Source organism: Sphaerodactylus townsendi, linkage group LG16, assembly GCF_021028975.2.
Source record: "Sphaerodactylus townsendi isolate TG3544 linkage group LG16, MPM_Stown_v2.3, whole genome shotgun sequence".
NCBI lineage: Eukaryota > Metazoa > Chordata > Lepidosauria > Squamata > Sphaerodactylidae > Sphaerodactylus > Sphaerodactylus townsendi.
This window is the reverse complement of record NC_059440.1, coordinates 30,919,593-30,946,439: the sequence shown is the minus strand read 5'-3', so window position 1 is coordinate 30,946,439 and position 26,847 is coordinate 30,919,593. Positions and strand designations below refer to the sequence as shown.

At 49.5% G+C, this 26,847-nt stretch overlaps 2 protein-coding genes across 3 annotated transcripts in view; both read left to right on the top strand.

Annotated features, from left to right (window-relative positions):
- Positions 1-168: 168 nt before the first annotated feature.
- EMC1 (ER membrane protein complex subunit 1) lies at positions 169-21,997 on the top strand. Of its 2 annotated transcripts, XM_048519422.1 has the most exons (23): positions 169-318; positions 946-1,070; positions 1,455-1,520; positions 1,936-2,029; positions 2,118-2,246; positions 2,635-2,761; positions 3,508-3,657; positions 4,086-4,253; positions 4,422-4,493; positions 5,185-5,307; positions 5,451-5,547; positions 6,546-6,662; positions 7,160-7,168; positions 8,351-8,550; positions 9,239-9,388; positions 10,033-10,194; positions 10,275-10,394; positions 11,379-11,516; positions 12,289-12,462; positions 13,520-13,730; positions 14,488-14,572; positions 14,855-14,984; positions 20,996-21,997. In XM_048519422.1, exons 1-23 carry the CDS (start codon positions 218-220, stop codon positions 21,173-21,175), a joined length of 2,928 nt encoding a protein of 975 aa, XP_048375379.1. In that variant the 5' UTR covers positions 169-217; the 3' UTR covers positions 21,176-21,997. The 2 variants fall into 2 exon arrangements, with proteins under 2 accessions (XP_048375379.1, XP_048375380.1); XM_048519423.1 differs by lacking the exon at positions 7,160-7,168.
- A 930-nt stretch (positions 21,998-22,927) lies between these two features.
- The window catches only part of UBR4 (ubiquitin protein ligase E3 component n-recognin 4), an 84,465-nt gene continuing 80,545 nt past the window's right edge, over positions 22,928-26,847 (top strand). Inside the window, 5 exon segments of the mRNA XM_048519425.1 lie at positions 22,928-22,944; positions 22,946-22,994; positions 23,030-23,133; positions 26,173-26,270; positions 26,543-26,646. Coding sequence (XP_048375382.1) covers positions 22,928-22,944; positions 22,946-22,994; positions 23,030-23,133; positions 26,173-26,270; positions 26,543-26,646 — 372 coding nt within the window.

Below are 26,847 nucleotides of genomic sequence, written 5' to 3'. Positions count from 1 at the left end.
AATTCCCTTCTGCGAGGACGGCTGATCGTCCCTGGAAGCGCCGCACCGGGGAGGCTCGCCGCCCTTCTTTTTTTCCGTAGGTAAGTCAGGCACTCGGTTAGACAGCTATGCCAGGAAAGGCCAGGAGAAAGGACGGGCAGGTCTCTATGATTGCGCTGTGCCTGATGGGATACTGGAGGCCTCCTGTGGCTTCGTCTCTTCTCGCCCGGCAGCTGTCATGGCAGCGCCCAGGATTTGGGGGGTGGCGGCCTTCCTCTCGCTTCTCCTTCTCCTGCCGGCGGGCGCCGTCTACGAGGACCAAGTGGGCAAGTTTGACTGGTAGGTCCAAGGCTCTGCTGCCTGGTGCGGGTTGCGCCACCCACAGTCCTGACTTGCGGAACTCGCTGCCACAGTTTAGGTTAAGTTTTAAGAACAGTTCGGCTTGGAGGACGGGCCTCATAAAGCCTTGAGGGTGGAGAGGAGCCTCCATATTCAAAGGCAGTCTATCTCTGAATAAGGGGGAAGCAGCGGGGAAGGGCTGTCACTTTAAGTCATTCCCATGAGCTTCCCCCAAAACAAGCAAATGGCTACTGTTGGAAATAGGAGCGATAGAGTTTTGGGTTGGTCCAGGGGCATTTTAAAAGTCCAAAACAAGAGGTTGACCAGGTGTCCCATAATGGACCTCACCAGTGAAGGTCATCTGGTTTATGGCCTGTTTGTAGGTTTTCCAGAGGCATGGCCCATTGTAGGAAACCACATACCAGTCTAGATAGGTCTCTGGTGTGATTCGGTAGTTTTAGAAGGTTTCCCTTTCTTGAATTATGCCTTCACTCTCTCAAGTTAAGCTAGAAATTTGTTTGGTTTTTATACATTGCTTGAAAATGTGTATTTATGTATATCCTTTTCTCCAACTACGTCAGAGTGAGTTGTCACGACTGGCATTCTTTGATTTGCTTTTTTGACTAGGAGGCAACAGTATGTGGGAAAACTGAAGTTTGCTTCCTTGGATGCTTCTCAAGGCTCCAAGAAGCTTATTGTGGCCACAGAGAAGAACGTGATGGCAGCTCTGAATTCCAGGACAGGAGAAATCTGTGAGTACCTGTAACATGGCAGGTTGCTTATTCCCTCAGGAACCCCTGGGTACATTAGTGGTGTTAACCAGCAAGATCAATATGATTAGATATGTGTTGTTATCACCCCTGGTTCTGATTTAATGCAAGGCAGTTTGTAGTATTTTTGGTTGGGTGGGCCCCCCTAACTCAATAGAACACCTGCCAAATTTTTCACTCAATATTTGAAAAGATGTATCGCTTAGCAGAAGAGCGCTTTGTGCATGGAGGGATGCTGGTTTTAAGATCTTTTACCTCCAATTTAAAACAAAGCTTTGCTAGCAAAGGATAGAAGGAGACCTTTGTGTTGACCAGACGGTGTCAGGTCAGTGATCAGCTTCAAGTGATTTCTGGTTCTTTTTCAAGTGTGGCGCCATGTGGACAAGGGGACACCGGAAGGGGTCGTAGACACCATGCTAATCCATGGGCAAGGTAAGCCAGTTGTGAGGTCATCACTGGATTATTTATCATGCCTAAAATGCTTCACTGTCTCAGCTCCACTTCACTATAATACTATTTTATCTCCCTGGCAAACCTGAGGTCAGTTTGTAAAGTTCCCATTCTACATATGACATCACAGACCTAAACAGTTCATGCCCTGCTAAGCTCATTTACTTCAATGGGACTAGTAAGGTATAATTAGTTAGGATTGCATTGTGAGAATTCTTAGGATTATTTGTTGTGGGTGAGGAGAATCTTCTTTTTCTGGACTTCTTATCTGGGTGGCAGTTACTTTTCTAGTCTTTTTACTAAGGATTGTTTATGCTGATCTTTTACTTTTCTCTGTGCTGTGTTTGTGGGCATTGCCTTTTGCTTACCATTCTGTGCTCTTCCCCCCTTTCTGCAGATGCCATCACTATTTCCAATGGGGGTCGCATCCTGCGCTCCTGGGAGACTAACATTGGAGGCTTGAATTGGGAGATATCCATGGAAACAGGCAGGTGAGCCCTTCAGAGATCTGGAAAAGACTGATGGGAAGATTTATTAGTCATTGCAAACGACATTAAGCTATGTATTTGTCAATATAAGTTTTCAGATGGCTAGTTTGGTGGGACTTCAGGACTCCGTGAAATATGTGGCGGTCTTGAAGAAAGGTGCACTGTCCCTTCACTACCTCTCCAACGGCCATCAGAAATGGGTGGAGCAGTTACCTGACAGGTAGAGTCTTGTAATGAGCTGAGCTCTTTTGTTAATAATTGATCCAGTCATCTCAGCCCTCTGGCCAGCTGCTTCTCTCCCTTGTAAAAAATGGTGCTGGTGGAAGGTTTTTTTTTTTTTTTTTTTTTTTTGTGGAACAGGAAGGCTTGAGCAGGTAGTTTTAACTGAAAGCTTTGATGTGTACAGATAAAAAAGATGTGAATAGACTGAATGCAGATAAGTCTTTGGCTGTCAGAGGACAATATGTGGCTGCCCAGTTTTCACCAGCAGCAGATGAGGTGGTCAGGGCTCTTTCAGACTAGACACAGGAACTCAAATGGCTGGATCCTCAAGCAGGAAAAAGTTGTGCTGATGGTTGGTTATGTTAAGTTCCCATTTTCCTTCCCAGTGAAACTGTCCAGTATCAGCTGGTGTATTCCTATGGAACGGGTGTGGTGTATGTCCTCGCGGTCTCTCCTCAAAGTCACGTGAACGTCCTCGTCTTCAGTGTTGAAGATGGCGAAATTTCAAAACAGGTAGGCTGTGCTCCAGGCTTGGAGCTGCCAGGTTTATTTTTCCGGATTGTAGCTTGACTGGTGCTTTGGAAAGACTGCGTAGATACAAGTCTGCCAGTTAAGACAGCAGTGGCGTAGGAGGTTAAGAGCTCGTGTATCTAATCTGGAGGAACCGGGTTTGATTCCCAGCTCTGCCGCCTGAGCTGTGGAGGCTTATCTGGGGGATTCAGATTAGCCTGTGCACTCCCACACACCCCAGCTGGGTGACCTTGGGCTAGTCACATCTTCTCAGAGCTCTCTCAGCCCCACCTACCTCACAGGGTGTTTGTTGTGAGGGGGGAAGGGCAAGGAGATTGTCAGCCCCTCTGAGTCTCCTGCAGGAGAGAAAGGGGGGATATAAATCCAAACTCTTCTTCTTCTTACATGGAAGCAAGTCCCATGGAACTCAGCAATTACTGCTATGATCAAGCTGTGAATAATTTTTAGCCACTTTGCAAGCTGAACCTAGAGAGCTATCCAGTAGCATGTTAGAGGATTGGTCTACTGGACACAGGAGTATCCAGTCACATGGCGACCGCTCTCCAGGGTCTCTGGCAAGGAAGGCTTCTTCCTGCCACTGGAGACTCTTGAACTGGGGGTGCTGGGGGTTGACCGTGAGGCCTTCCACATGAAAAGTGGGGGCTTTGCCACTGAACCACAGCTGCCTGACACCAGTCCACGGGGTCTTTGTCTTCTTAATGGTGCTCTCTTGCTGCATCACCCCACAGAGCAGAGTGGAAGCCCCCTGGGTGGGGAGCCTCAACCAGTCTTGCGCCGTCACAGGAGAGGCTTTGCTCGTGTGCGTGGACGTGGCCACAGCCTCCCTTTACATCTCATCCCTGGACTCCAAAGAAGAGATGAAGGCGGTCCCGCTGGAGGTGAGGGATCCAGAAGGGGGTTCAAACCCAAAACAACCAGGAATGTTTGGGCCAGACAAAGGCAGAAGGTCAGGCTTTATATCAGGCCTGGTGAGGCCAAGGCCTCATCCCGCCAGCCGGCTGCACACTGATGTTGTGCATCTTTTTCTGCGTACCTAAGGAAAGTGTGCACAATCTTAGATATCTCAGCAAGCTGTCCCAGCCTTAGTCTATATAGTTCCTGCCCAATGAGAGAGCCAGAAACAAGGCCGTGAGCTCCTTGAGGAAAGGGTAGCATGAAAAAGAGGAAGAGGAACAGAACCCACCTGGCCCAGGATACAGTTTCCCTGGGGGTGGGCTTAAGAGGTGCCTGGCTATGATGTCTGCAACTCCGGAGATGCCCCCATCTCTGCTCGCCTGGCTAATCGTGTGTCCTTTTTCTTCTGCAGCCCCTTGAACTTAAGTTCACAGACACTTTCCAGCCCCGCCTGTGGGCCTCTCAGCCGAATCCTGCCAGTGCTTCCCGAGCTCAGTTCTTCCTGCAGCTGTCCCCGACCCACTTTGCGCTGCTGCAGTATCAGAACGGTTTGCTGAGCCTTCTCCGGGATTTCCCGCAGGTAACAGAGAGAGAGGCTGTTGGGTTTTGAAGCGTGAGGGATGGAGAAGCCTGGCCACATTGCCTGGTGGGAATCCAGCCCCTTGGAGGAGTGTTTGGGGTGTCCCTGGGCAGGAGAAAGAATGTCCCTCTGCTTGCCAAAGCGTTCCTCCTCCCCCCACTCTCACAGGGAGGCCTTGTGACCTTTGCGACAACAAATGAGAAGACGGTGGCCGCAGTCCTGACTTGCAAGGCGGAAACGGTAAGTACCCGGTGATGCCAGTTGCCTTGACCATCTGTGAAATGGGCCTGCTTTTTCCAGGAGTCTGTCCAGGTAAAATGAATCATACGTCAGCATACGAGACACAATAGCTGAAGGCAGCGGAACCATCCTGCAAAAGGTGGAAAAGTCCGGGGTCCTTGTTCCTGCCCCAGCGTTGCGGTGGTAGGCGGGTGGGTGCACCTGGGATGCTGTCAGAGTGAATGTTTCACCTTAGGATCCCATGCAAAGGTAGAGAGGGAAAAACACATGCCCACCCTTCCTGGCAGCCTCCAGAGTGCCAGAATTCCCGATTCACTACAAATATTTTAACCTGCTTCCACAAGCCCTTTCATTTTGCTGGTGTTTGGTGCTGGTGTTCCTGGTTTGTTTTGTAATTCTGAAGCAAAACAAGGAAATAAAAGTTAATTTTCGCATGAAATTATAGCATGAGGAAACAAAAGGGGGGCAAGCATAGAGAGGGGGGTGAGGAAAGAATTGACTCCCATGAGTGAGAAGCAAGATTGAAATGGGGCTTTTTCACACGGAATTCAGTGGCACCCTTAGTTTAAAAATCTCTCTCGCTTGGCCAGATTTGCTTATCAGAGACTATTTTGGGGGTAAAATGGCAAGATCCAGGTCTCTGTGATTTATCAGTCCTCCCCCCTCTTCTTTCCTCTCCGTCCTGCCACAGGAGTTCTTGTCTTGCCACAACCAGTCGTATGTGGTTAACTTATACTTGGTAGAAACTGGGCAAAGACTATTGGATACCACCATCTCCTTCACCTTGGAGAAAAGCAGTTCCAGGCCCGAGCAGGTGAGAGGAACAGCACTGACCTGTTCAACCCACACCCACACCCACGAGGGGTGGGGGCAGTGCAAGTGAGGGACTCGGGTCTTGAGTCAGCAGGCACAAATACGATGATGTCCGCTTCTGGTTCTCTCCTCCCCTTTGGGTAGCTCTACGTTCAGGTCTTTTTGAAGAAGGATGATTCTGTGGGTTACCGGGCTCTGGTGCAGACAGCTGATCACATGCTCGTATTCCTCCAGCAACCAGGTAATCTTGTGTTTTGGTCTATTCAGAACCCTCCAAGCTTTCCCTTGCTGGAGGCTTTCCCTTTTGGCAGCTGGATTATTGGGCGTTAGGTTTGAAGACACTGACTTTGCAATCGGAGTTTGCATCTAGCGCCATTCGGTTAGTCCATCTAGCTCTGTTTCGTCCATTTTGACAGGCAGCGGGGGATTGGGGGTCTGCTTCTGGAAGTCCTCTAGCTGGAGATACCAGGGAATGAATGAATGAACGATCGAATTAATTAATTAATTAATTCAATTTGTGTGCTGCCCTCCCCACAAGGGCTCAGAGTGGCTCACACCAGAAAGTAACATATAAAATGTGATAAACAGCCAACAATTAAAACAGTTAAAACAAGACAATCAAAGCAGTTATAATAATTAAAATCCAACCTGGTCTAATTAAAATACGATTAAATTAAAATCAACCAAAAACTTATTTTCCAATCAGAGTTAAAATAAGGCTGACAACAGATGCCATTTAAAGCAGACAGGGAATTGGGCATTGGGCAGGCAACAAGTGCAATTGAAAGTAGATATTTACAATTTCGGTTTCCAGTTTTTTGGGCCTCAACCAGAAGTCTGGCGGAACAGCTCTGCCTTACAGGCCCTGCAGAATTGCATCAAATCTCACAGGGCTTTGATGTTAGGTGGCAGAGCGTTCCACCAGGGCAGAGCCAGGGCTGCAAAAGCCCTTGTCCTGGTTGAGACCAATTTGACAATAGTAGGATCGGGGACCACCAGGAGGTTTGCCATTGCTGACCTCAAGTTTGCTACCAAAATTACAGCTGCCAAAATTACAGAGCCTTGTGCATGTAAAGCAGGTGCTGTATTGCTGAGGCCAGTCTGTCTGCTTAAATCTGCTTTTAAAAGGCCCTTTCCCCAGCAGTAGCCTTGCTAGGTTGTCTGGAGTCTGTTCTCTGAATGCCCGGGGATCAGCCCAGCACGAAAATCCAAATCTGTCTGCTGACCTTTCCTCTACAGGAAAAGTGCTTTGGAGCAGGGAAGAGTCTCTGGCAGAAGTGATCAGTCTGCAGATGGTGGATCTGCCCCTGACGGGTGCGCAGGCCGAACTGGAAGGCGAATTTGGAAAGAAAGCAGGTAAGGGCCCCTGTTTTGACGCTGTAGAGAGGAACGTATGCCCTACCCCTCATGTATCTTACTGTGACTGTTTAGCCAGAATGAGGCATAGCTTTGCACCAGGTGGAGCTGCTTTAAAACAAAAAAATGTTGTGACACAAAATGGGGTTAAATGTGCTTCCTTAGTTTACAAGAATCATAAGCCTGTCCTTGTGGTTGCTTTCTTCTGGAGGGTTGTTACTTCCTTAGATGTGTTTCATAGCGCACATGCATGCATGCACAAACCACTCCACCCCCATAAGAAGACAGAAGTTTAAATAATTTCAACCTGTCTGAACATCCAGCCATGTAAATGACTTTGACTTTGCAGACAGATTGCCCAGAGACTTTCAGGAGCGGGGCAGGGGAAAGGTGGCTAACTTGCTCTGGGGTATCCCTTGCATCATTGCTCAGATTTTGGCCAAGAGAAAAAAGTTGAATGGTGTTTCTTGCTTTGTGTTTTGCTTCCTGGGAACCAGCCATTCAAGGTAACGCAGATTTCTTTCCCCCTTGCTTCTGCGACATGCTTGGTTCTTTTTTTGACTGTTCGTGTAAAAATAATATTGACGTACAGCTTGGCACACAGTCGAATCAGAGCAAAAATATTGTGTTGGAGAGAGGCAGAAGATAAGAACCCGTGTGAGCTCATTCCTCCTATTCTGGCCTTGTGTTCTTTCTTGAGAACTTGCTTAGAGGTTATTCTGCTTGCCGCTGCTGCCTCTGCCCTCCCTCTTGAGCAGGGGGAGGGTGGTGACCAGAGCTGGGCCTTTTTCAGTTCTGCTCTGGATCACCCTCCCTGCATTGACTACTCTGGTGCCTGATTTTCTGATTTTTAGGCACCAGCAGAAAGTTATGGGGGGTGGGGGGTTCTGGCTTTTTGCTTTTCTGTTTGTGCCTTCAAATTTGATGTGCTGCCATGTTATTCCCTCTGCTGTCTTGCAGATTATGTTAATGTTTCTTCTTTTGGTGGTGGTGACATATTACAGTGTGTGGTGCATATTATTGTGATCTGCCTGGAACTCTTTTTCAGAGGGGCAGAGAAAGACACAAGAAGTTTGCACACTTCCAATCAGGATTTCTCCTGCCCTCCTGCAACGTCAAATGAGTGAATTGGTTCTCTCCTTACCCAGCATTCCCTGCCTCCAAAACAAACGATACATGCAATCTTCAGACAGCTGAAGCTGGTCCAGGGCTCCTTTCCTCCTTTCTCGACAGCGGAAACTTCATTTCTCCCCTGTCTGACTGATGCAGTCGTTCAACACCTTGGGATGCAGAGCCACTTCTATTCGGCTAACTCAGGGGTAGGGAACCTGCGGCTCTCCAGATGTTCAGGAACTACAATTCCCATCAGCCTCTGTCAGCATGGCCAATTGGCCATCCTGGTAGGGGCTGATGGGAATTGTAGTTCCTGAACATCTGGAGAGCCGCAGGTTCCCTACCCCTGGGCTAACTGGTCCCAATCTTTGTGTGACCAAGTTAATTTTGCCTGAAGCCAACCCATTGGTTTCTCTTGCACTGTGTTTCCTATCCTCACTCCCAGCTGCTCTGCAGCGTCTCAGGGGATCCCCCCTTAAGCCATCCTTTCACCAGAGATTGCCCTTCTCCCTGACTCCTGCTGTTGTGGCCCATCCCTTCCTCCCCATCTCTGCAGCCTCTTCTCCTCTTTCCAGACGGCCTCCTGGGCATGTTCCTGAAACGCCTGTCCTCCCAGCTCATCTTGCTGCAGGCCTGGACCGCTCACCTCTGGAAGATGTTCTACGATGCCCGCAAGCCCCGGAGCCTCATCAAGAACGAGATCAACATGGACAACCTGGCCAGGGATGAGTTTAACTTGCAGAAGATGATCGTGGTGGTCACGGCCTCCGGAAAGGTGAGGAGGGTGGAAATCGTCCACATTTAATGTTCATTTGGCAAAGCAGGTGCTCCGAGCTGGCATTACCTGAATGGTATTTAATGTAGTTTCTATCGAAGGAGCCTGAAGGACGTGAGTGCAGACGGTGATTTGCCCCCCCTGTTGATTTGCAGGCCACTGACTGCTTAATTCACGTGAAGGCTGTGTTGCTTCCTGTCACTAAGGAAGCTAAACAGTGATTTAGTGTGATGTGTCTGTCGTTGGCAAGTGCCCACAATAGCTTGCATGTGCTGAAATAGGCCATAACCCCTGAATCAAATCTCTGTTTTGCAAGTGGATGACCAGCCAGAAGCAGTGGGGTGGGCTTGCCAACCATGGCTTGCGCTAAATGGTTCGATGGCTCTATTTGCTGCCACTGCTCCTCTTTCAGAGGACAGCGAAATTCCTTAGGATGGAAATTCTTAGGTGGAAATTCCTTAGGTGGAAATTCCTTAGGTGGAAAATAGGCAAGCTTCTGGAAGCCATGACCTGCAGACCTTTGTTTATAAGTGCAAACTGTGGCTTGGCACTAAGCCTGCATCTTGCCTTTATGCTGCAGCATCCGCCTTTTGTCTGCTTCCGTTTTCACCTGCATGTGGCATTTCGTGGCCTAGTGGCCACCCTCCTCCCCACCTTCCACTCCCTAACCCCTCATCTCACCCTTCAGCTCTTTGGCATTGAAAGCAGCTCTGGCACAATCCTGTGGAAGCAGCACCTTCAAGGGGTGAAGCCGGGCTCCTCCTTCAAGCTGATGGTCCAGAGGACAACGGCTCACTTCCCCCACCCCCCACAGTGCACCCTCCTGGTCAAGGACAAGGTGAGCACCTGTAGTGCGGACCGGGTGGCTTTGGAACGTGTGCAGACTGGTGTCAGAAGATCAGTCGCTGTAGCTCGGCCTTCTCTCCTTGGGTGGGGAGTGGTTCCCTCCCAGGCTCAGAGGGGTTTTTCCCCAAACCCTGAGACCTTTTAATGGGAGGTTCTGGAGACTGCACCCTGCCATTTGCCCCCACGTGCAAAGCAGGTCCTCCTCTTCTGAGCCACGGGCTGGTAGGGGATTGTGGAAGGCTGTGCTTGTGGGCCCTTGCCAAGGAGGCAAGGAGGGTCTTCTGCCAAAAATGGGCAGGAGAAAGAGGGGTCGGGGCTCTCCCTGGGCATGCAGAAGCTTCTTGACACACACACAAATTGAATAGCTCCATTTGAGCCCACTAGCCACTCAAAGTCCACTAAGTTTGGGAGGTATATCTGAGAAAGGGAACTTCGGCTCCTGAAAGCTTCTACCTCAAAAGCATCATGGGTGTCTAAGGTTCCACTGGACGCAAATTTAGCTCTTCTGCTGCAGAGTGACAGGGCTGCCCTCCAAGGACTTCTTAACGAAGTTAATCAACTGACTTATGCTTTTCTGTTGTCCCGCCATCTGGCACCACGAGCAAGGTGTCAACTCCCGGTTGCTTGGTCTTCTAGGAGACCGGCCGGAGCTCCCTCTATGTCTTCAACCCCATCTTCGGGAGGTGGAGTCAGGTGGCCCCTCCGGAGCTGAGGCGCCCCATCCTCCAGTCGCTGCTTCTGTCCATCATGGACCAAGATTACGCTAAAGTGCTTCTCCTGATCGACGATGAGCACAAGGTACCTTCCCGTTTGGGCGTCCTCCTCCGGCTCACCCAAGAGCATCCCCCTCGCATGGATCTCTTTCCTTGTCTTGTCAGGTGACTGTTTTCCCAGCAACGAGAAACGTCCTTCGGCAGTTGGAGGAAATGGCCCCCTCCATCTCGTTTTATTTGGTGGACGCTGAACAGGGCAAGTTGACTGGCAGGCAGCTGCGCAAGGTAGAGCCCACCTTTTTTGCTGTTAAATAAACAGATTTTCCAGTAGCTGAACAGGACAGAGCTTCCTGCAGGGTGCACTAGGTGGTGGTTCCAGGAAGTGAGGTCATCAGACTGCCCCTTTTGACACCCACTGATCTGGAAATGCAAGTGGGAACATGGGAGGCGGGTCCTTGGAGCTGACTGCGAGAGAGGTCTAAGGCCAGATAAGGACTCCGAGGGGACGAGCAGGGGTGGGCAGAAGGAAGCCAAGACTCACCTGGCTGCGGGCCCCAAAGGGTGTGGGCAGGTTTGGCGGCCAAAGAAAGGTGGAGAGAATGCTGAGCTGTGACCCTGAAGGACTGGGGTGGAGTGGGGGGAGGTTTCCAGTCAGAGGCCAGAGCCTGAATCCTAATAGTGGTCTTGCCCTGAAATCCTGGATAGACTGTATTTTAATTGTAAGTTGGCCAGTAAAGAAGAAATACTTATCTGTCCTTGCTTGCATTCCTGAGTCCTTGGGCCCCATATAGCAGTAGGCATCTGGTATCTCCCCACCCCCCACCCCCCTTCCCATCACAAAATGCTCCAGAGGATGGCCCTAGGCTCTGCTGGAGCACTTCCTGGTAACCTTATTATCGTTTATGAGCCGCTTCTCCATACGTCAAGCTTGCTGGGACAGTAAAATTTTAGAAGAGCAAGAGGGAGAGAGAAAATAAGACAATGGAAACTTTGGTGAAGCAGCAGATAAATGGCAGCATAATATTCAGCCCTCCCTGCATACAAGTGAAATTAGTAGTGTCAGGAGGAGCAGCCATAAATGCGCTTCTGGTCTGAAGAACTTGACTGGGGCCATTTCAAAAGTGAGAACCCCCAGTTTGGCCGGGAGCTCAGCCACCGGTCCATTCGATCCCAGGGCTTGGCTCAGCACGCAGCTGCGCTCAGCTTGGGGATGCAGCCTCTGATCTTGGTTTGACATTTACGCTGATGGCTTCTTGGGCCTGATTGCAGGACTTGACCACAGAACAGAGCTGGGAGATCACCATCCCTACAGACATACAGCGGATTGTAACCGTGAAGGGGAAGAGAGCCAACGAACACGTCCACTCCCAGGGCCGCGTGATGGGGGACCGCAGCGTGCTTTACAAGGTGTGTATGTGTGTTGGGGTGGGGGTGAGATGCACACGCCATTCTTTTTATTACTATCATCAGTCCCAAAACAGCTGCACAGCAGTCATGTGACCCAGTGGGATACGGGGTGTGAGGAAGGGGAATAAAATCCAGGAATGCAAGAAAAATATGACATGTTTTGTTTTAGACTGTAAGAGTAATAATGGGCCATTGGATGAGTTTTGAAGAGAGAAAGAACTAGCCAGGTGGAAAAAAGAGATCCCCCCCCCCCGCCCTGGTCCTCTTTCCCTTTATTTATTAATCCATGAGCAGTTTAAGGACTATGAAAGTCCTTCTGAAGTAGTTTATTTGAATCCTGTCCAATGGCTGATTAGTATTGTTTAAAAATCAGATTTTTTTTTCTGCCTACGTTTTGTTTGTGGGCAGGATTGGGAGGGGATTTTTTTTTTCCATTTCTGGATTCCCCCGCCCACCCACAACCTGTTCCCCACCCACTGTTGAATCAGAGAAGGAGGCTCCTGTGATTGACTCCTCCATCACTCATAGGGGCTGTTTTTATCCAGGCTACAGGTCCCCCAAGTCCTGTAATGTCCTGTGCTCAGAGCGCCCAAAGATTAATTAGACACCACCCCCGTCCCCGCAGTTTCCTGCGACCTTCCCATTATAACAACCAAGGTCTTCCTAGTCCTGTTGTCAACCTTTATCTTCTGAGCGCTGGACACCAGTGGCTTGGGAGACACTTTGCCACCTACAGGCATCTCCTTAAATTGTGACCTTTGACTCGCTGCAGTCTCTGAACCCAAACCTGCTGGCAGTGGTGACAGAGAGCACCGACACCCACCACGAGCGCACCTTCATCGGAATCTACTTGATTGACAGCGTCACCGGCCGGATCATCCACTCCTCGGTGCAGCGGAAGGCCAAAGGACCCGTGCACATTGTGCATTCGGAAAACTGGGTGGTGGTAAGGAGGGCCCTCATCCTCTTCTGCCCCTCATCCTCTTCTGCCCCTCTCATCCTCTTCTGCCTCTCTCATGCCCCTCTCATGCTGCCCCTCATCCTCTTCTGCCACTCTAGGGCCGCGCCTGCTTCCTTGCAGAGGCATCATGGGAGCAGAAGGGCCCTTGAATTGGGGACTGAAGGCTTCACTTACCCTCTCACCAACCAGAGCCAGCATATGTTGCCCTAGGAGGGATGGGGAGCTAAGCACACGGGCTTGCCCCCTGCAGGGAGCCTCACTCCTTCCATTGAGGCACACCCAACTGTTTCTAGGTTTCTAAAAAGCAGAACCTTTATGCTTGAACCAGCAAGCTCGATGCTTTCCTTTCAAACCAGGAAATGCCTCTTTGCTCTGCTTATCCTTTAAGCAGTTTGGGGTGGCATACCTGGCTCTCTCTCTTCCTCCATGAATAATCCTTTATCGCCATCCTTTATGTGAGGGAAGGTAACAGGCCCAGGGTCCCACAGCGCGCTTCATGGTGGAGGGGTGATTCAAATCTGGGTCTCTCTGGCCGGACACTGAGCACCGCTCCAAACTGGCTCCCATGAGCTTTCTGTGTCTGAGGAGTGAGTAGAAGGATCAATGAATTGGATCAATGTATTGTCGAAGGCTTTCACGGCTGGAATCACTGGGGTGCTGTGTGGTTTCCGGGCTGTATAGCCGTGTTCTAGCAGCATTCTCTCCTGACGTTTCGCCTGCATCTGTGGCTGGCACCATATCCCGAATGAGGATATATCCCGTATCCCAAATGAGGGGGAAATGGCTGAAGATGCCAGCCAGATCTGTGGCTGGCATCTTCAGATCCTCTGAAGATGCCAGCCACAGATGCAGGTGAAACGTCAGGAGAGAATGTTGCTAGAACACGGCCATACAGCCCAGAAACCAGACAGCACCCCAGTAGAAGGATCCCTCGCACCTAGCACTGGGTCAGCCTGTGATGTTTGGCCTGTGCGTTAACTCCCTGCAGCCGTGTCCCTGAGCCCGTCTTTCTGGCCTCACCCTTTCCTCTCCCACCTCCCAGTACCAGTACTGGAACACCAAGGCCCGTCGGAACGAGTTCACGGTGCTGGAGCTGTACGAGGGGACCGAGCAGTACAACGCCACAGCCTTCAGCTCCCTCGACCGCCCGTTCCTGCCACAAGTCCTGCAGCAGTCGTACATCTTCCCCTCGGCCATCAGCGCCATGGAAGTCACCATTACAGAGCGGGGCATCACCAGCCGCCACCTGCTCAGTTAAGATGCGGGCGGAGAAGGGCTCTGAGGGGTGGGGGGTGGGGCAGGACAGGGCTACAGTGCAGCTCATAAGGGGGCCATCTCCAGCAGTGGACCAGCCCACCCTATCGGCCTCAAACTCTCCCCACTTCTTGCATCTCATGGTAGCTGCTCTTGGATATTAGGTTTGCCCTCAGCAGAATTTAACTGTCTGGTCATTAACAAGAATGAACAAATACGATGGGTCAAAAATTAGTCAATGAGGAAAAAAGCTTCCAATTTTCAAAAAGGCATTTTAATTGTGATTGATGTATACATTTAGTGAAATTTCAACTGGGTGTCTGTGAGATGCCTCCTGTGACTCCTGTGATTCCAGATTCCTCCTAGTGTGGGGCCGGCTGGTTCTAGGCCTCTGCTGTGCTGCTGGCTGGAGTTTTTCCCCCTCTTCAGTCTTCAAGTCCTCCTGCTTGGGAGGAAATCTTCAAAATCCCTCCTGTTTCCCTCCATTTCCTGGAGATCCCTTTTTTTGTCCTAAAAATCGCTCGTGAGGCAAACTTACCATCCCAGAAGCAGAATTATGTGCGGATATGCACACCCTCCCTTTAGCAAAACCAGGCTTGGGTGTTGGTTGAGGAGATTCCCGCCCCTGCCCCACCCAGGGTCAGTCCTCTCATCCCCAATTGGGCAGCACACTGTGCATGTAATATGCCTCTTGTGCTGGAGATGGTGTGATTGGTGGCGGTAACCACTGACATGCCCTTGTGCTCACCTTTGCAGTCGGGCTTCCCTCTGGAGCCATTCTTTCGCTCCCCAAGGCTCTCTTGGATCCACGGCGGCCGGAGATCCCAACAGAGCAAACGAGGTAAGCCCCCAGCCTTTGTCAAGAGAAGCTGAACTGATGAAGTTGCCTCACGTCAGAGCAGACCGTTGGCCCAGTGTTGTCTGTGCTCCCAGGGATTTGGGTTCAGTTCTCTGCTGGGGGGACTACCCTGGCTGCTGTTGCATGCTTTGAGTCATGCAGCCAACTGAGTGGGCCCCGCTGGGGACAAAAGGGGTGGCGTCCAGGGGCAGCTCATCTCTGGTGGCTAAATCTGGACCGGACCGTTGCACTGACCTCTCCTGGCATGGCTTGTTTTTCCCCCAGGGAAGAAAACCTGATCCCCTACTCCCCAGATGTTCAGATCCACGCCGAGAGATTCATCAACTACAACCAAACCATATCCCGAATGAGGGGGCTCTATACAGCTCCCTCAGGCCTGGAGTCCACGTGCCTGGTAAGTCAGTGGCTGGGAGGATGGCTGGATCCCGGAGGAGGAAGAGAGCTGGAAGAGACCCTGTCCTGGTCTGCAGCTTCTCAAGTCGCCTCCTTGTGAAGCTGTGTTCTACGCTCACCCCCGCCCCCGCCCCCTGGTCTGGCCCAGTGTCATTTCCTCCAGCTAGTTCCCTGGAGCCCCTGGCAAATTAGAGTTCTTCCCAGCACCTCTTGCCCCCAAATCTGTCAGTATCTGAAGGTACCGGAGTGGGGGGGAGGGGCTTCTAGATACAGAACTCTTAAGCTGGGGACTTTTCTTGTAAATCCTGTTTTTAACTCTAGCCAGAAGGGGAGGGTGATCAGTGAAAAGAACCGAAAGAAAACAAAATATAGACCGGGGGTGTTAAACATGCCACCCGGGGGCCACATCTGGCCCCTTGAGAGGGCTTATCAGGCCTGCAAGCCAGCTGGGCACCCCCTCCCCTTGGCTCACAGGCCTGATAAGCCCTCTCAAGGAGTTCTGATCTGGGCTAGTAAGCCTGATGTGAGGTCACTAGCTGAGGCAGCTATGCCCCCCCCATTCCCCTTACTGATCTGGGCTGGGGAGCCTGCTGGTGGTTCACCAGCTGAGGCAGCTCATCCCGGGTTCCCACCAGAACACATTTGCCCCAAACAAAATGCACTGGTGCCCTGGACAGCCAGCAAGGAATGCAAGTAGTGCAGCTGCCCCCAGCTCACAAGGTTGAAAAAACTGTCAGAGCCCAAAAGCAAAATTAAAGGCTGCTGGAGTGGCAGAGGCGCTTAAGAGAGGTTTGCACCTGCTTCATCTCTAGAATAATCCCCAAGGAAAATGAAAAAGGCTATGCAGGTTTGGAATAAGGTAGATTTTTTAAAAAAGACAATATTGCATGTTCACTACAGCAGATAAAAACAACAGTGCATACCAAAATACACCATACATATTGAAGAGAAAGTTGAATGATGAATTAGAATGTTAGTAGGTTAGACAATTATGGAAAAACTTGCTAAATGTTCAACCTACATAAAAACTACCGCAGATAATCAACACTACCACTCAGCATGCAGTTCTATATAAAGACATCACATGAACCATTTATAATCATCCCCCCGCAATATTTCAAATTCATGGAAGTTATCTTTTTTACTTCCTGTAAAACTGAGCCATTAACGAGGTGAAAAACATGGAGAGAAAAACCACAAGAATAAATTTAAAATAATAGATAAAGTCAAAAACTGTTCCCAGAGCTCCTTCGCTTAACGTCATCATCAGCTGAGTGAGGAACTGCATGGTCGTTGAAACCCCGGGCCCCAGCTGAGAGAGCGCTTCGTTGAGGAAGCCCAGCCATTCGGGCCACCTTCGCTCATGGATGTTAGAGTTAAAGAGCTCTCGCTCCGCACGCTCCAAGATCATTTCCACTGGATCATAAGTATTAAACAACTCTATTTTCAGCTCCTTCAAGTTAGCGATAATTCCTGCCAGTAGAGGGAAGTGCAGGTTCAGAATTGGTATCTTAATTGTCACAGGCTGAAAAAGAGAAGATGGTTCGAAAGGGGGGAAGAGCTCCTGCCCAAAGCACACACGGCGAATATCGACCGTCACAACAACAGGCCTGTAGGCAGCAATTCCACAATCAGAAACACTGCTGAGGATCAGATAGGAACCATTTTTCAAGGGCTCCACTTTAAGATACGAAGAGTTAACAGGCTGTACAGTAATGGGGCAGTTTCCTCCCAAGTCCTTTGTGTTGCAGGGAGCACTCTCAGTGATTTCTTCACAAAACAAATATCCATAATCCACACAGTCGTGGACTGAGAGAAACTTCTGCTGTCCACGTAAAAAGGATACAAACTGAAAAGGTGGGATGAGGTGCGAGAGCGCCAGGTGCTTCCCCGTGGCCACCAGCCAGCCGACATTCTTCAGCTTCCAGTTAGTCATGTAAAATTCTCCTGGGACATGCAGTTCCAAATAAAAATATATATTCCACCTAGAGGCTATTTCCGGATTCCAGACCTTGGTTGAGATTTCGTCCCGTTGTTTTTGGACTTTGTACACGTACGCTTTGGCCGTGTGTCGCACAATTTGCATGCGCTCTTCACTCAGCCGCAGGGCCTGCTGGATCTCTGTCTGGTTGATGAGGAACCAGGGGGCTTTTCCTTGGGAGAGCTGCAGCACACACTTCATCACCTGGACGTGCAGGCTTTGTATGGTTAAAGCATCAGAGAAAGTGGACAAGTCGTGCTTAATTATACTGAAAGCAGATATTAAGTATTTCTTAATTAGTAAAATGCCACCTTTTAACGTTTGATCGTTCACGTCGGAAAGGCGAGATAACACTTTGATGGCTTTTGAGATTAGAGCTCTTGAGGCTAAGCCAGCAGAGAGGTCCTTTTTAACCCTCTGGTGAACAACCTGTGAACCTTGCCTCTGACCTTTCGACAGCCTTTCCCCAAAATCCGAAAAGGTGTTGTTCAAAACCCAAACAGCTTCCACCTGGACCATGTCAGGTATGCTTTGTAGCACGCAGTGACTCTCCTTCTGGTCGCAAGGAAAATCAGCGGCCTCTTGTTGTACAGCTGAAAGTTGCCGCAGGGAAGAGACCACCTCATCAATGGGAACGTGTCTGGCTTGGCTCATGCAGAGCTGCATCAAGGAATAGACTGCATAATTAACTTCAGTTATTTTGTGTGCCTTAACACACCAGGAGGTGCGGTACTTCGTGCGGTCCCAGTAAGGAAGATCGATTTTGTGGCTCCAGCCCACTTCGCTTATATTCCAGCTGCAAAAAAGGCAGTCCCAGTCTTCGCTTTCAGGCAGCGTGCAGTTCAGTTTCTTTTGATCCTCACACCACATGGCGGTGCAGGACTGCTCAAAGTAGGTTCTGTTCAAGAAAGCAGGGAAACGGGGTCTTTTACAGAAATCCTCATCTGTCATTTCTCTGAAGAAGAATCCTTGTCCATCATCGTGCCATTCTGGGGGCAAACAGGCATCTTTTAACTTCCCGGTGGTTTCATTCTGAAGGCACTTGGCTAAGGCCTGGACCAGTTTGTCTTTGTCTCCAGTTTGCTGGTCATCAGCCCGCTGGTACAAGGCAGTGGTACAGAAAACAGCCGCTTTAGCTGACCTTTTCCCCCCAGGAATTCGGTACTCTTCCCGTTTGCCTCCCTCGTATCTCCCGTACATATTATATCCATAATCCAGGCTGGTTATATTCAGATACCACTGAGGAGGAGTTTCCTCCGTGACAGTTTTTTCATAAAGTGGACGCTCACAGTGATCTGCTATGATCTCGTTTGTAGGCCAAATTCTTTCAGTCCCAAAGTCAACAAAATAACAGTGTCCAAAATTTTCATAGCACATCATCTCCTGGTAACTGGACTGTTCCTCAGGTCCCCCGAAAGGGATTTCAAAGTAGGGATTCTCCATCCACAAACTCTGCATTTCTTCGTTTAAGAGAGTCACGAGTCTTTGATGGGCTTCTTTGCTCACCAAGTTATATTGCTTCGCCATCTGGGAGCTGTCAAAGTGCAGCAGCACTGGCAAGCCCAGCGTTTGCTTCTGCAGTATCACCGGCTTTGGGTAAGGCTCAAAATACAGTCCCATCGGCACAACGCTTGTGGTGACGTTTTCAAACTCAGAGCGGTTAGAGTGCCGCCTGGCTCTTCTCTGTCTTGCTTCAAGATTGGGCATGTTCAGAAGAGGGTCATCTTCAGACGGCTGAGTGGCATTCCACAACATGGGGGGCTGCATCACTTGTATAACGGCATTCCACTGGAAGATTAATACGGCATAGCATACCATCCCCAGGAGCAAGAAGAGCAGGAAAGCAAACAGCATGGTGTATAAAAGCCCTCTGCACACTCTGCTTGGTTTTCGCTGCTGCTTAGCAAAGGAAGCATCCGAAGGGCACCTTTCTTGGTCATCCATGATCTTTATAGTCTCCTCTGGATTCGGAACATCTGGAGTGAACCTGGGCTTTTTCCTCCACAGAAGTGTCCTCTGCAGGTTCATGTTGTTGCAGGGCTCGTTGGCAAATAATCCTCCTCTTCCCGGTGGCTCTGATAAGCCTCAGTCCTGGGCTGATGCACGTCAGGCTGCAGCTTTGTCCATTTAACTGTGGATCCTTCAGCAGAAACTTTTCTGGAATGAATGGGCCAATAACAGGAATCCACACTAGGAGGCAGGCTCTGGTGTGTGTGTGTGTGTGTGTGTAGGCAGAACCTCCACCCTTATCTCTTCTTGGAGAGAGCAGCAAACAGTGCTTGGTGTCCTTAGTTAGTTAGCTAGTTTATTCAATTTTTTATCCTGCCCTCCCCCGAAGGGCTCAGGGCAGCGCACTGTATAGTCTAAGTAACAATATCAATATCAGTAATATGAATACTAGCAAACATCAATAAGCATCACAATATACAAGGAAAATGCATAGACATGGGCAATAAAGTCAACAAAATAGCAATATCGTACATTACAAAGTCAGTATCGTACATTACAAAATATACCATCACACAGAATTTATCAATAACATGACCCATTAGCATGTAATGTAACAGTATCAGCAAAATAACAACAATCATGACCTATAGAAGCCCATTTTCCACAAACAGTATGAAGATCAGCCCCCCAAAGCAGTCTGTATGGAGCAGTGCCTTCACTCTCAGTGTCATCCAATCAAAAGTGTAGGGAGTGCTTGTTTCATGTCAGCCTGGTCCCTCTCTCTGTGCTTGACAGGGGGCCCCAGGAACCGAAGGGACAGCTCCGGCTGTGGCAAACTGCTTTAACCCTGAGGATCTAAAAGGGGCCTCTGGAAGGCCTAGATTGAGAGCAGCCACTGGTGCAAATGCAGGACTAAGCTTGCATTTTGTTGCATTTCATCCTGATCAGCTCTTCAGCTGTGTTTAGAGAGGGCAGCCATTGTTTCAGCTAGAGGCAGAGGCTCTCATCGTCCAGCTTTTTTGGGGAGTCTCAGTGTTTAATAAATGCAATGGCCTTGCTCACTCAGCATAATTAGCAACACAACCTCTTGAAAAAATGTACATGTGAGCAGTCTGTGCAGCTCCTATGAAGAGAGGCGGGTTGAATGCAGCTGTTTCTCTTTAAAAATCCTCTTTCAACAATAAATAGTGCCAATAAATTAAAAAATAAACATGTCTTGCTGAGGATACCTAGTGAGACAGCATCAGCAGCATAGGACTTGAACCTGGTGCCCTGCCTTTGTTCGAGGGCCATGTGTTGTCTGTTGAACCATATCAGCTTCAGTGCGATGTTTTCGGCAGAGCTCTGCTGGAGGAGGCAGTCCAGTCAAGCTTGCTTCCCCCTTGTAGGCAGAAGGTAGGGCCTTAAACTTACTGGCTGGAGCTTCATTTGGGGTTTTGGCCAAGGGAAGGCTCGCTAAGACTTCAGAAGCAAGCCTTTATTGGCATAGACAGCAGTAAAACAATAATAAAAACGGATTAAAAAGCATATACAACATAGGATATACATGTTAGGACGAAGGAAATCTACTGGCATTTAGTAATTTCCAGGAGAAAGTCTGCCACTATCATACAGAGAGAAGGATCAGGGTTGTCCAACAAGTAGTGTAATCTAAATAAATCGGGGAGGTCGGGTAAATGTAAGGGAGTGAGATTCACATACTTGGATCTGATTTCCTTGAATCTGAGACAGTGAAGTAATTGGTGGGCCAGAGATTCAACTGAGCCATCGTTACATGGGCACAATCTTTTAGCCTTTTCTTGCTTATTAAATCTGCCATGTAACAAGGCAGAAGGCATAACATTGAACCTGGCGAGCATTATGGCTCTCCTTTGAACAGGGTTTATTAAACAATACAGGTAGTGTGCCAAGTGGCCCCGTTCAAATGGGAGAGAGAAATACAGGGGGGAGGTCGCTAAGACTTGGCCAATCATCCCTACCCACCTCTGTAATCTCACCTTTAACAGTGTTGTCTAATATAGAGTCACACAGGTCTGCGCTGGAGACAGGACTCAGCGTGGGTTGCCCTCTTGTGTTCTCAGGTGGTGGCCTACGGACTGGACCTCTACCAGACCCGCGTCTATCCATCCAAGCAGTTTGATGTCTTAAAGGATGACTACGACTATGTCTTGATAAGCAGCGTGCTGTTTGGACTGGTCTTTGCCACCATGATCACCAAGAGGCTGGCCCAGGTGAAGCTGCTGAATCGGGCCTGGCGATAACCGGAGGAAGGAACTTGCCCGTGTGGAGCGGCTGAGCCCAGCAGTCACGCTGGGTTGTTGGCTGCCTTGGAATGGGTGCTTGGAATGGAAGCAAGGCCCTGGGGCTGTCATCGCTCTTTCTTATTGACTGGGTGTCTTGTCAAAAAAGCAAAATGTTAACTGGTGATGTCAAAATTGGGAGGGGCAGGACAGGAAACTGTCTCTTGGGGGAGGTATCGCAGGAAAAAAAAGAGTTTCCTACAAATCCACAAGAAAATGTGAAACTACTTTTCCCTAACCAAGGAGCCATGTTTTAAAACTCTTTATTGTGGATCGACTTGTTTCCTTGAACCACCTTGAAGTCAGATCATATATGAGAATCCTCTGCCTGTCTGACTGCTGAACTTTTGGTTGGGGGAGGAGGGAGGAATATTCTTTCACTCCAGCCATTATGCGAAAACAGCCTCTGGGAATTTGAGGTTCCAGAAAGCTTGCCTGTGGTTTAGAGATACTTTGCAAATATGTGGAATGTTTGTGGGGTGGGCTACTTAGGGGAAATCTGGGAGATGAATAGTAGTGACTATGTATGTGAAGGCAGAGCAGAGCCCTGTGATGACTTCGGGGAAGCAAGAGGCGACCTGTCTGTTCCTCTAGTTGCACTGAATGCGTCTTTCCTCGTTTAATCACAAGGGACAGCCTTGTTTCTCAGTCATCTTTTTGCTTACAATTAAATTATGCTGAACAATATGTTGTAATTGTGATTACATGAGTCTAAAAACCCCAAATGTGGGCTCGTAGAGTTATTTGAAACTCGTTTAAAACAACAAATGCTTTTGACGCTGACATGAAAACTGCTCTGTGAGTTTCATTTGGGGGGGTTGTTGTGGTTTGGGGGGGAGGGTGTTTTGTTCTTTGGTGTCTCCTTCATGTGAAGAATAAGAGTGAAAAGGATGAGCTTTCTCTGACTGAATTTCCCCACTGAAATGCAACTGAATGAACAGTGGGTTTTCCGGGCTGCATGGCCGTGGTCTGATGGATCTTGTTCTTAACGTTTCACCTGCATCTTTGGCTGGCATCTTCAGAGGTGTATCACAGAGGGAAGTGTGCTGGAACTTGCTATGCAAAGGTGTGGTTGAGATAAAAGGGGTTGGCAGTGGGTGATGGGGTGTGGGCTGATTATTGAGTTAATGCATCCACTCCAGAGGCCTTTGGGTATGAAATGCAGGCAGCGGCTCCATCGTTTTCTGAGAAGAGGAACATGCAGTCAGTCTTCCATCAGGGAAGTCAGATGCACGCGAAGCTTGCGATGCTCTTGGGGCCAGTACTGCGCACGCGCGTGTCACCCGATTCCCCAAGATAGCGGCTTTAATATGGGACGCATGCGTACAGCCACCAGGAAGAGAGAAACTAGCTGACTCACTCTTCTGCGCACGCGCTTTTCCGCCTATGTTTGGGCACTTGCGAAAATAAGTCAAAGAGTTCACGCTATACTGGCGTACACCCCATTTCCGTGTTTCGAGCGGCTGCCGCCATATGCAGGGTACAAGTTGGTAATAGACCGGCCCGCGGCTGGTGCCCCTCCCGCCTCGAGGTCGCCGCGGCTCTGTTTCCTTGGCGGGGACAGCTCCACGGTTGGCCATCGGGGGACCTGAAGTGTGGCGCAGCAATCCAAGAGACGTCACTTCCTCTCCGCGCCGGAAGCAGCGCTGTGGGACGGCCGTTTTCTCCCCATAGCGCTTCAGACGCTTGTCAGAGCTTGAGGGAGGCGGCAAGATGGCGACGTCGGGAGGCGGCGGCGGCGGCGGCGGCCCCAGCATCAGCAGCACCGACGGGGAGACCGGCAGCGCCGGGGCGTCCCCCACCGCGACGACGGAGCGCGAGCTGGGCTGGGAGGTGGCGGTGCGGCCGCTGCTCTCCGCCTCCTACTCGGCCTTCGAGATGCGGGAGCTGCCTCAGCTGCTGGCCTCGGTCATTGAGAGGTGGGAGGGGCGGCGGGGCTCCGTGCTGGCTGGACGTGTGGCGACCCTTGACCTTTCCCCCCTCGCAGGTCCCCCAAAACTGGACCCCCCTCTTAGCAAACCCGTGACGCAATTGCTTTTACGTACCCCCTAAAATGTATTGTCAAAGGCTTTCATACTAGGGCGGGGTGGCCAACCTGTGGCGCTCCAGATGTTCATGGACCCTGCCAGCATCATGCTGGCAGGGGATGATGGGAACTGTAGTCCATAACATCTGGAGGGCCACGAGTTTGACACCTATGACAGTGGTGGCGAACCTATGGCACTCCAGATGTTCATGAGCTACAATTTCCATCAGCCCCTGCCAGCATGTCCAATTGGCCATGCTGGCAGGGGCTGTTGGGAATTGTAGTCCATAAACATCTGGAGTGCCATAGGTTCGCCACCACGGACCTATGATGTAGTCCATGAACATCAGAGTTGGACTCCCCTGGTTTAGGGCATTCACTGCCATAAAGGACCGCCATAAGTCGGCTGCAACTTGACAGCATTTTACTCGCGCATGTCCAACAATGCAAGGGAAGGAGGCGGGGATTCCCTTTCCCCCATGCCTGTGCTGGTGGGGCTGAGGAGGGGGCTGCTCCTGAGTAGCGCCAGGAAGAAAATCTGGTGGGGTGGACTGTTCAGTTGTTTAACCTGATTTGGAGCCCTTACTTGCCATGTAAAAGAAAACTGCCTAAAGCAGAAGGGTGTTTTAAAAATAGAGAAACCCAAATTATTCTTTGCTCTGCTGCCAAGAGGATGGGGGCTGGTAAAATGGGGTCTCGTACAGGAGACTTGCTTCCTGCAAGTAAGGGAAATCGAGAAGCGGGTGTCTTCGTGGTAATGATGCTACTTGGGAGTGGCAGTAGCAATTTTGCTGTTTTGTGTTGGTTCCTTCCTGATTGGTGCAGGATTGTTGCATTGTGTCTTATGTAAGATGGAAACATTCTACCGTTGCTCTTGGTGGTGTCACTGGTGCTGTTGTCTTTGCTGTTGTTATTAAAGTGACCCAGACTCCTTCGCCATCTTTGAACGTGAGCACAACCTGCTTCATCCGCACAGGGATTTGTCTTGTGCAGGATCAGGCATCACTGAGTGGCCAATTGGTTGTCCTGAAAGCCAAGCAAGAGATAGAGGCCAAGGCCAGACAAGTATTCAGAGATTTGTCACACTGCTAAGATGGAGTCCCCCTTTTCTCTCTGCGGTCAATAGCATTCGCCTCTTTCTCAGTGAACCTATCTAGCTCCCATGCTGGTGACCCCCACTATATCTCCTAACAGTGAATTCCACTGTTCCATTGCTAAGTGAATGAATAATTACTTCCTTTGGCCTCTGAAAGTATTTCTCAATAAGTTCATAGGGTATCCTTGAATTCTAGTATTAAGGAATAAGGTGACGAAGCTGCCTCTATCCTCCTTCTCTGCCTCATGTATAATTTTATAAATTTATGATAGGTCTCACTTTTTCTTAGAGTAGACTGAGTTTATGGTGACAGATGCTTGCTTTGGCTAGAGCCCACCTCAGCAGCATCTAGACCATTCTTACTACATAGATTTGTGTGCTTGTACAAGCAAGCATGCACTGCCTGCCTGTCTGTGTGGAGTGGGAAAAGGGAGAGAGGAGCTGTGAACAGTGGGACCAGTTCAGCAGATGCACACAGCATTGGCAAAAATTATATGTATATGCAGATGTGTGTGTATGTAAAAAATGTAAACAGTTGGGCCCAGAAGCCTTCAAGTTCTAGAGGTGGAATGGAATTTCCACTCTGAGGCTCCTAGATCAGTACACCATGTGTTATTATTTATGTGGGCAGACAGACCCCCTTTCCCTCACATTTGAATGCTTGTGGGTGGCCAGCAGCCCTCAAGGGTGTCTCAAGCTGGTGTCTTTCTTGGCTCTGCTTCCCAAAACCCTGACAATACTTGAGCTGCAGACCTGGAGCACTTTGTTTTACTCCACCAAAATTAAGCAGAAGTTTAGTAATAAGCTTGTTTTCAGCAGACACACTTCCATGATTTTGGGTGTTTCTGGGAAGGTTTGCCAATTGCATTTGAACAAACACCTTAATACTCAATGGTGCGAGCTTTTACCCATGGCTTTGACTGGTCAAACTCTCTACTGTTTCAGAAACCAGTGGCACTCAGAAACCCACTGGGAGCCCTGTCAAAATGGCTTTCTCTCCTCTTTTTGCACGAGGGGCTTGTGTTTCCCTGTAGTGCAAGTGATTGTTTTGAGCCCTCCCTTCTTGCAGAGTTGCACAGACTTCAGCTGGTCGTGTAGGTTTTTTTTCATGGGCAGCGATGAATGTGAACATTTTGAAAGTTCTGCTGAGCGCTGCAGGTCGTTAACAAAACAGAGCTGACCTTGTTGAGGCAGCAGAGAATAGAAATGCTTTTAACAGCCAGCACTCTGGGCCAATCAGCTCTTTCTCGCCAAGGCACAACGGCTGTGGCTTTTTGGTGGAGTATTGCTTTCAGGAGTGGGCATTGTTAGAAAAACAACAATTTATGTTTATTAAGAAAATGTCTAACTCGCCATTCCTCCACACAATGCATGATGGCATACCTGGTTCTACTGTCCTTTCTGGAACCTTACAGTAACTCTGTGCGGTGGACCAGGCTGAAAAAGAGCAGGGCTGTTTCACAATAAGCCAGCACAGTTTGTGGCGGAATGGAGATGTGAACCCTGGCTTCTCTAGTCCTAACCCACCACTTTAACCATTGTACCACTCTCTCCCATAACTTGTCATATCATTTACTCACTGATGTGAGGTTGCCCTGGCATGAATTTCCCCGTGTTCAGGGATGTAGGGAAGTTTTTCTTCTGTGGCTGCAATATTGGCAAGCCACTGTCAGGATGTGATGCTGGGAAGGTGGGCTGATGGGGTGACTCTGTACAGGACACTTTTCTCTGGTCAGACAGGTCTTGATGTATAAATAATAGGAGCCAAATTTGCTTGATCTTTAGCTGTTGCAGGATAACTATACCCCATTCCTTTTTTTCTCCCCCTCTGTGCAGTGAGTCTGAAATCCTTCACCACGACAAGCAGTATGAGCCATTTTATTCCTCTTTCGTTGCTCTCTCGACGCATTATATCACCACAGTGTGTGGACTGGGTGAGTGAGTAGTCTGAATCGAGTGGTTTCAGGAGGGGAGCGTCCATCATCTGGTCCCCAGTGACACCCCTGTGTAATGGTTCCTGTTGGGCTGCAGATGAATACAGGAGGGAAGGTTAACTTAAAATGAGGAGGCTGTGTTTTAAAGGAGAGGGCTTTTCAGTTTAGAAGGCCCCCTGATGCAAAGAAGCTGAGGTGGGCAGGAACTCCGGATGTGCTAAAAGGGTGTTGCATTTTTTTATATGAATGATGTGACCTTTTTGACTTTCCAGTACCCAGAAACCAGCTGCAATCAGTGGCAGCTGCCTGCAAAGTCCTGATTGAGTTCTCCCTACTGAGACTTGAGAACCCAGATGAAGCTTGTGCTGTTTCACAGGTAAGGGGCAGCCATTACAGCACATCCTGTTGACAGTGGACTGGGTGGGTGCAGTTCAGTGGCTGAGGTCTTGTTTTGCGTATTGCACAAAGATTGATCCTTGACATCTGCAGGTGATGGGAAGCCTCTTGTGGTTGTGCAGAATGGCTAACCCAGGGGTATCCAACTCTGTCTCTCCAGAAGTTCATGGACTACAATTCC

Excerpts from the sequence above, each read along its gene's own strand:
- EMC1 (XM_048519422.1), top strand. The coding sequence starts at position 218 with ATGGCAGCGCCCAGGATTTGGGGGGTGGCGGCCTTCCTCTCGCTTCTC. Across the intron at positions 319-945 it reads CAAGTGGGCAAGTTTGACTG|GAGGCAACAGTATGTGGGAA; the intron begins GTAGGTCCAAGG and ends TTTTTTGACTAG. Across the intron at positions 1,071-1,454 it reads TTCCAGGACAGGAGAAATCT|TGTGGCGCCATGTGGACAAG; the intron begins GTGAGTACCTGT and ends TTCTTTTTCAAG.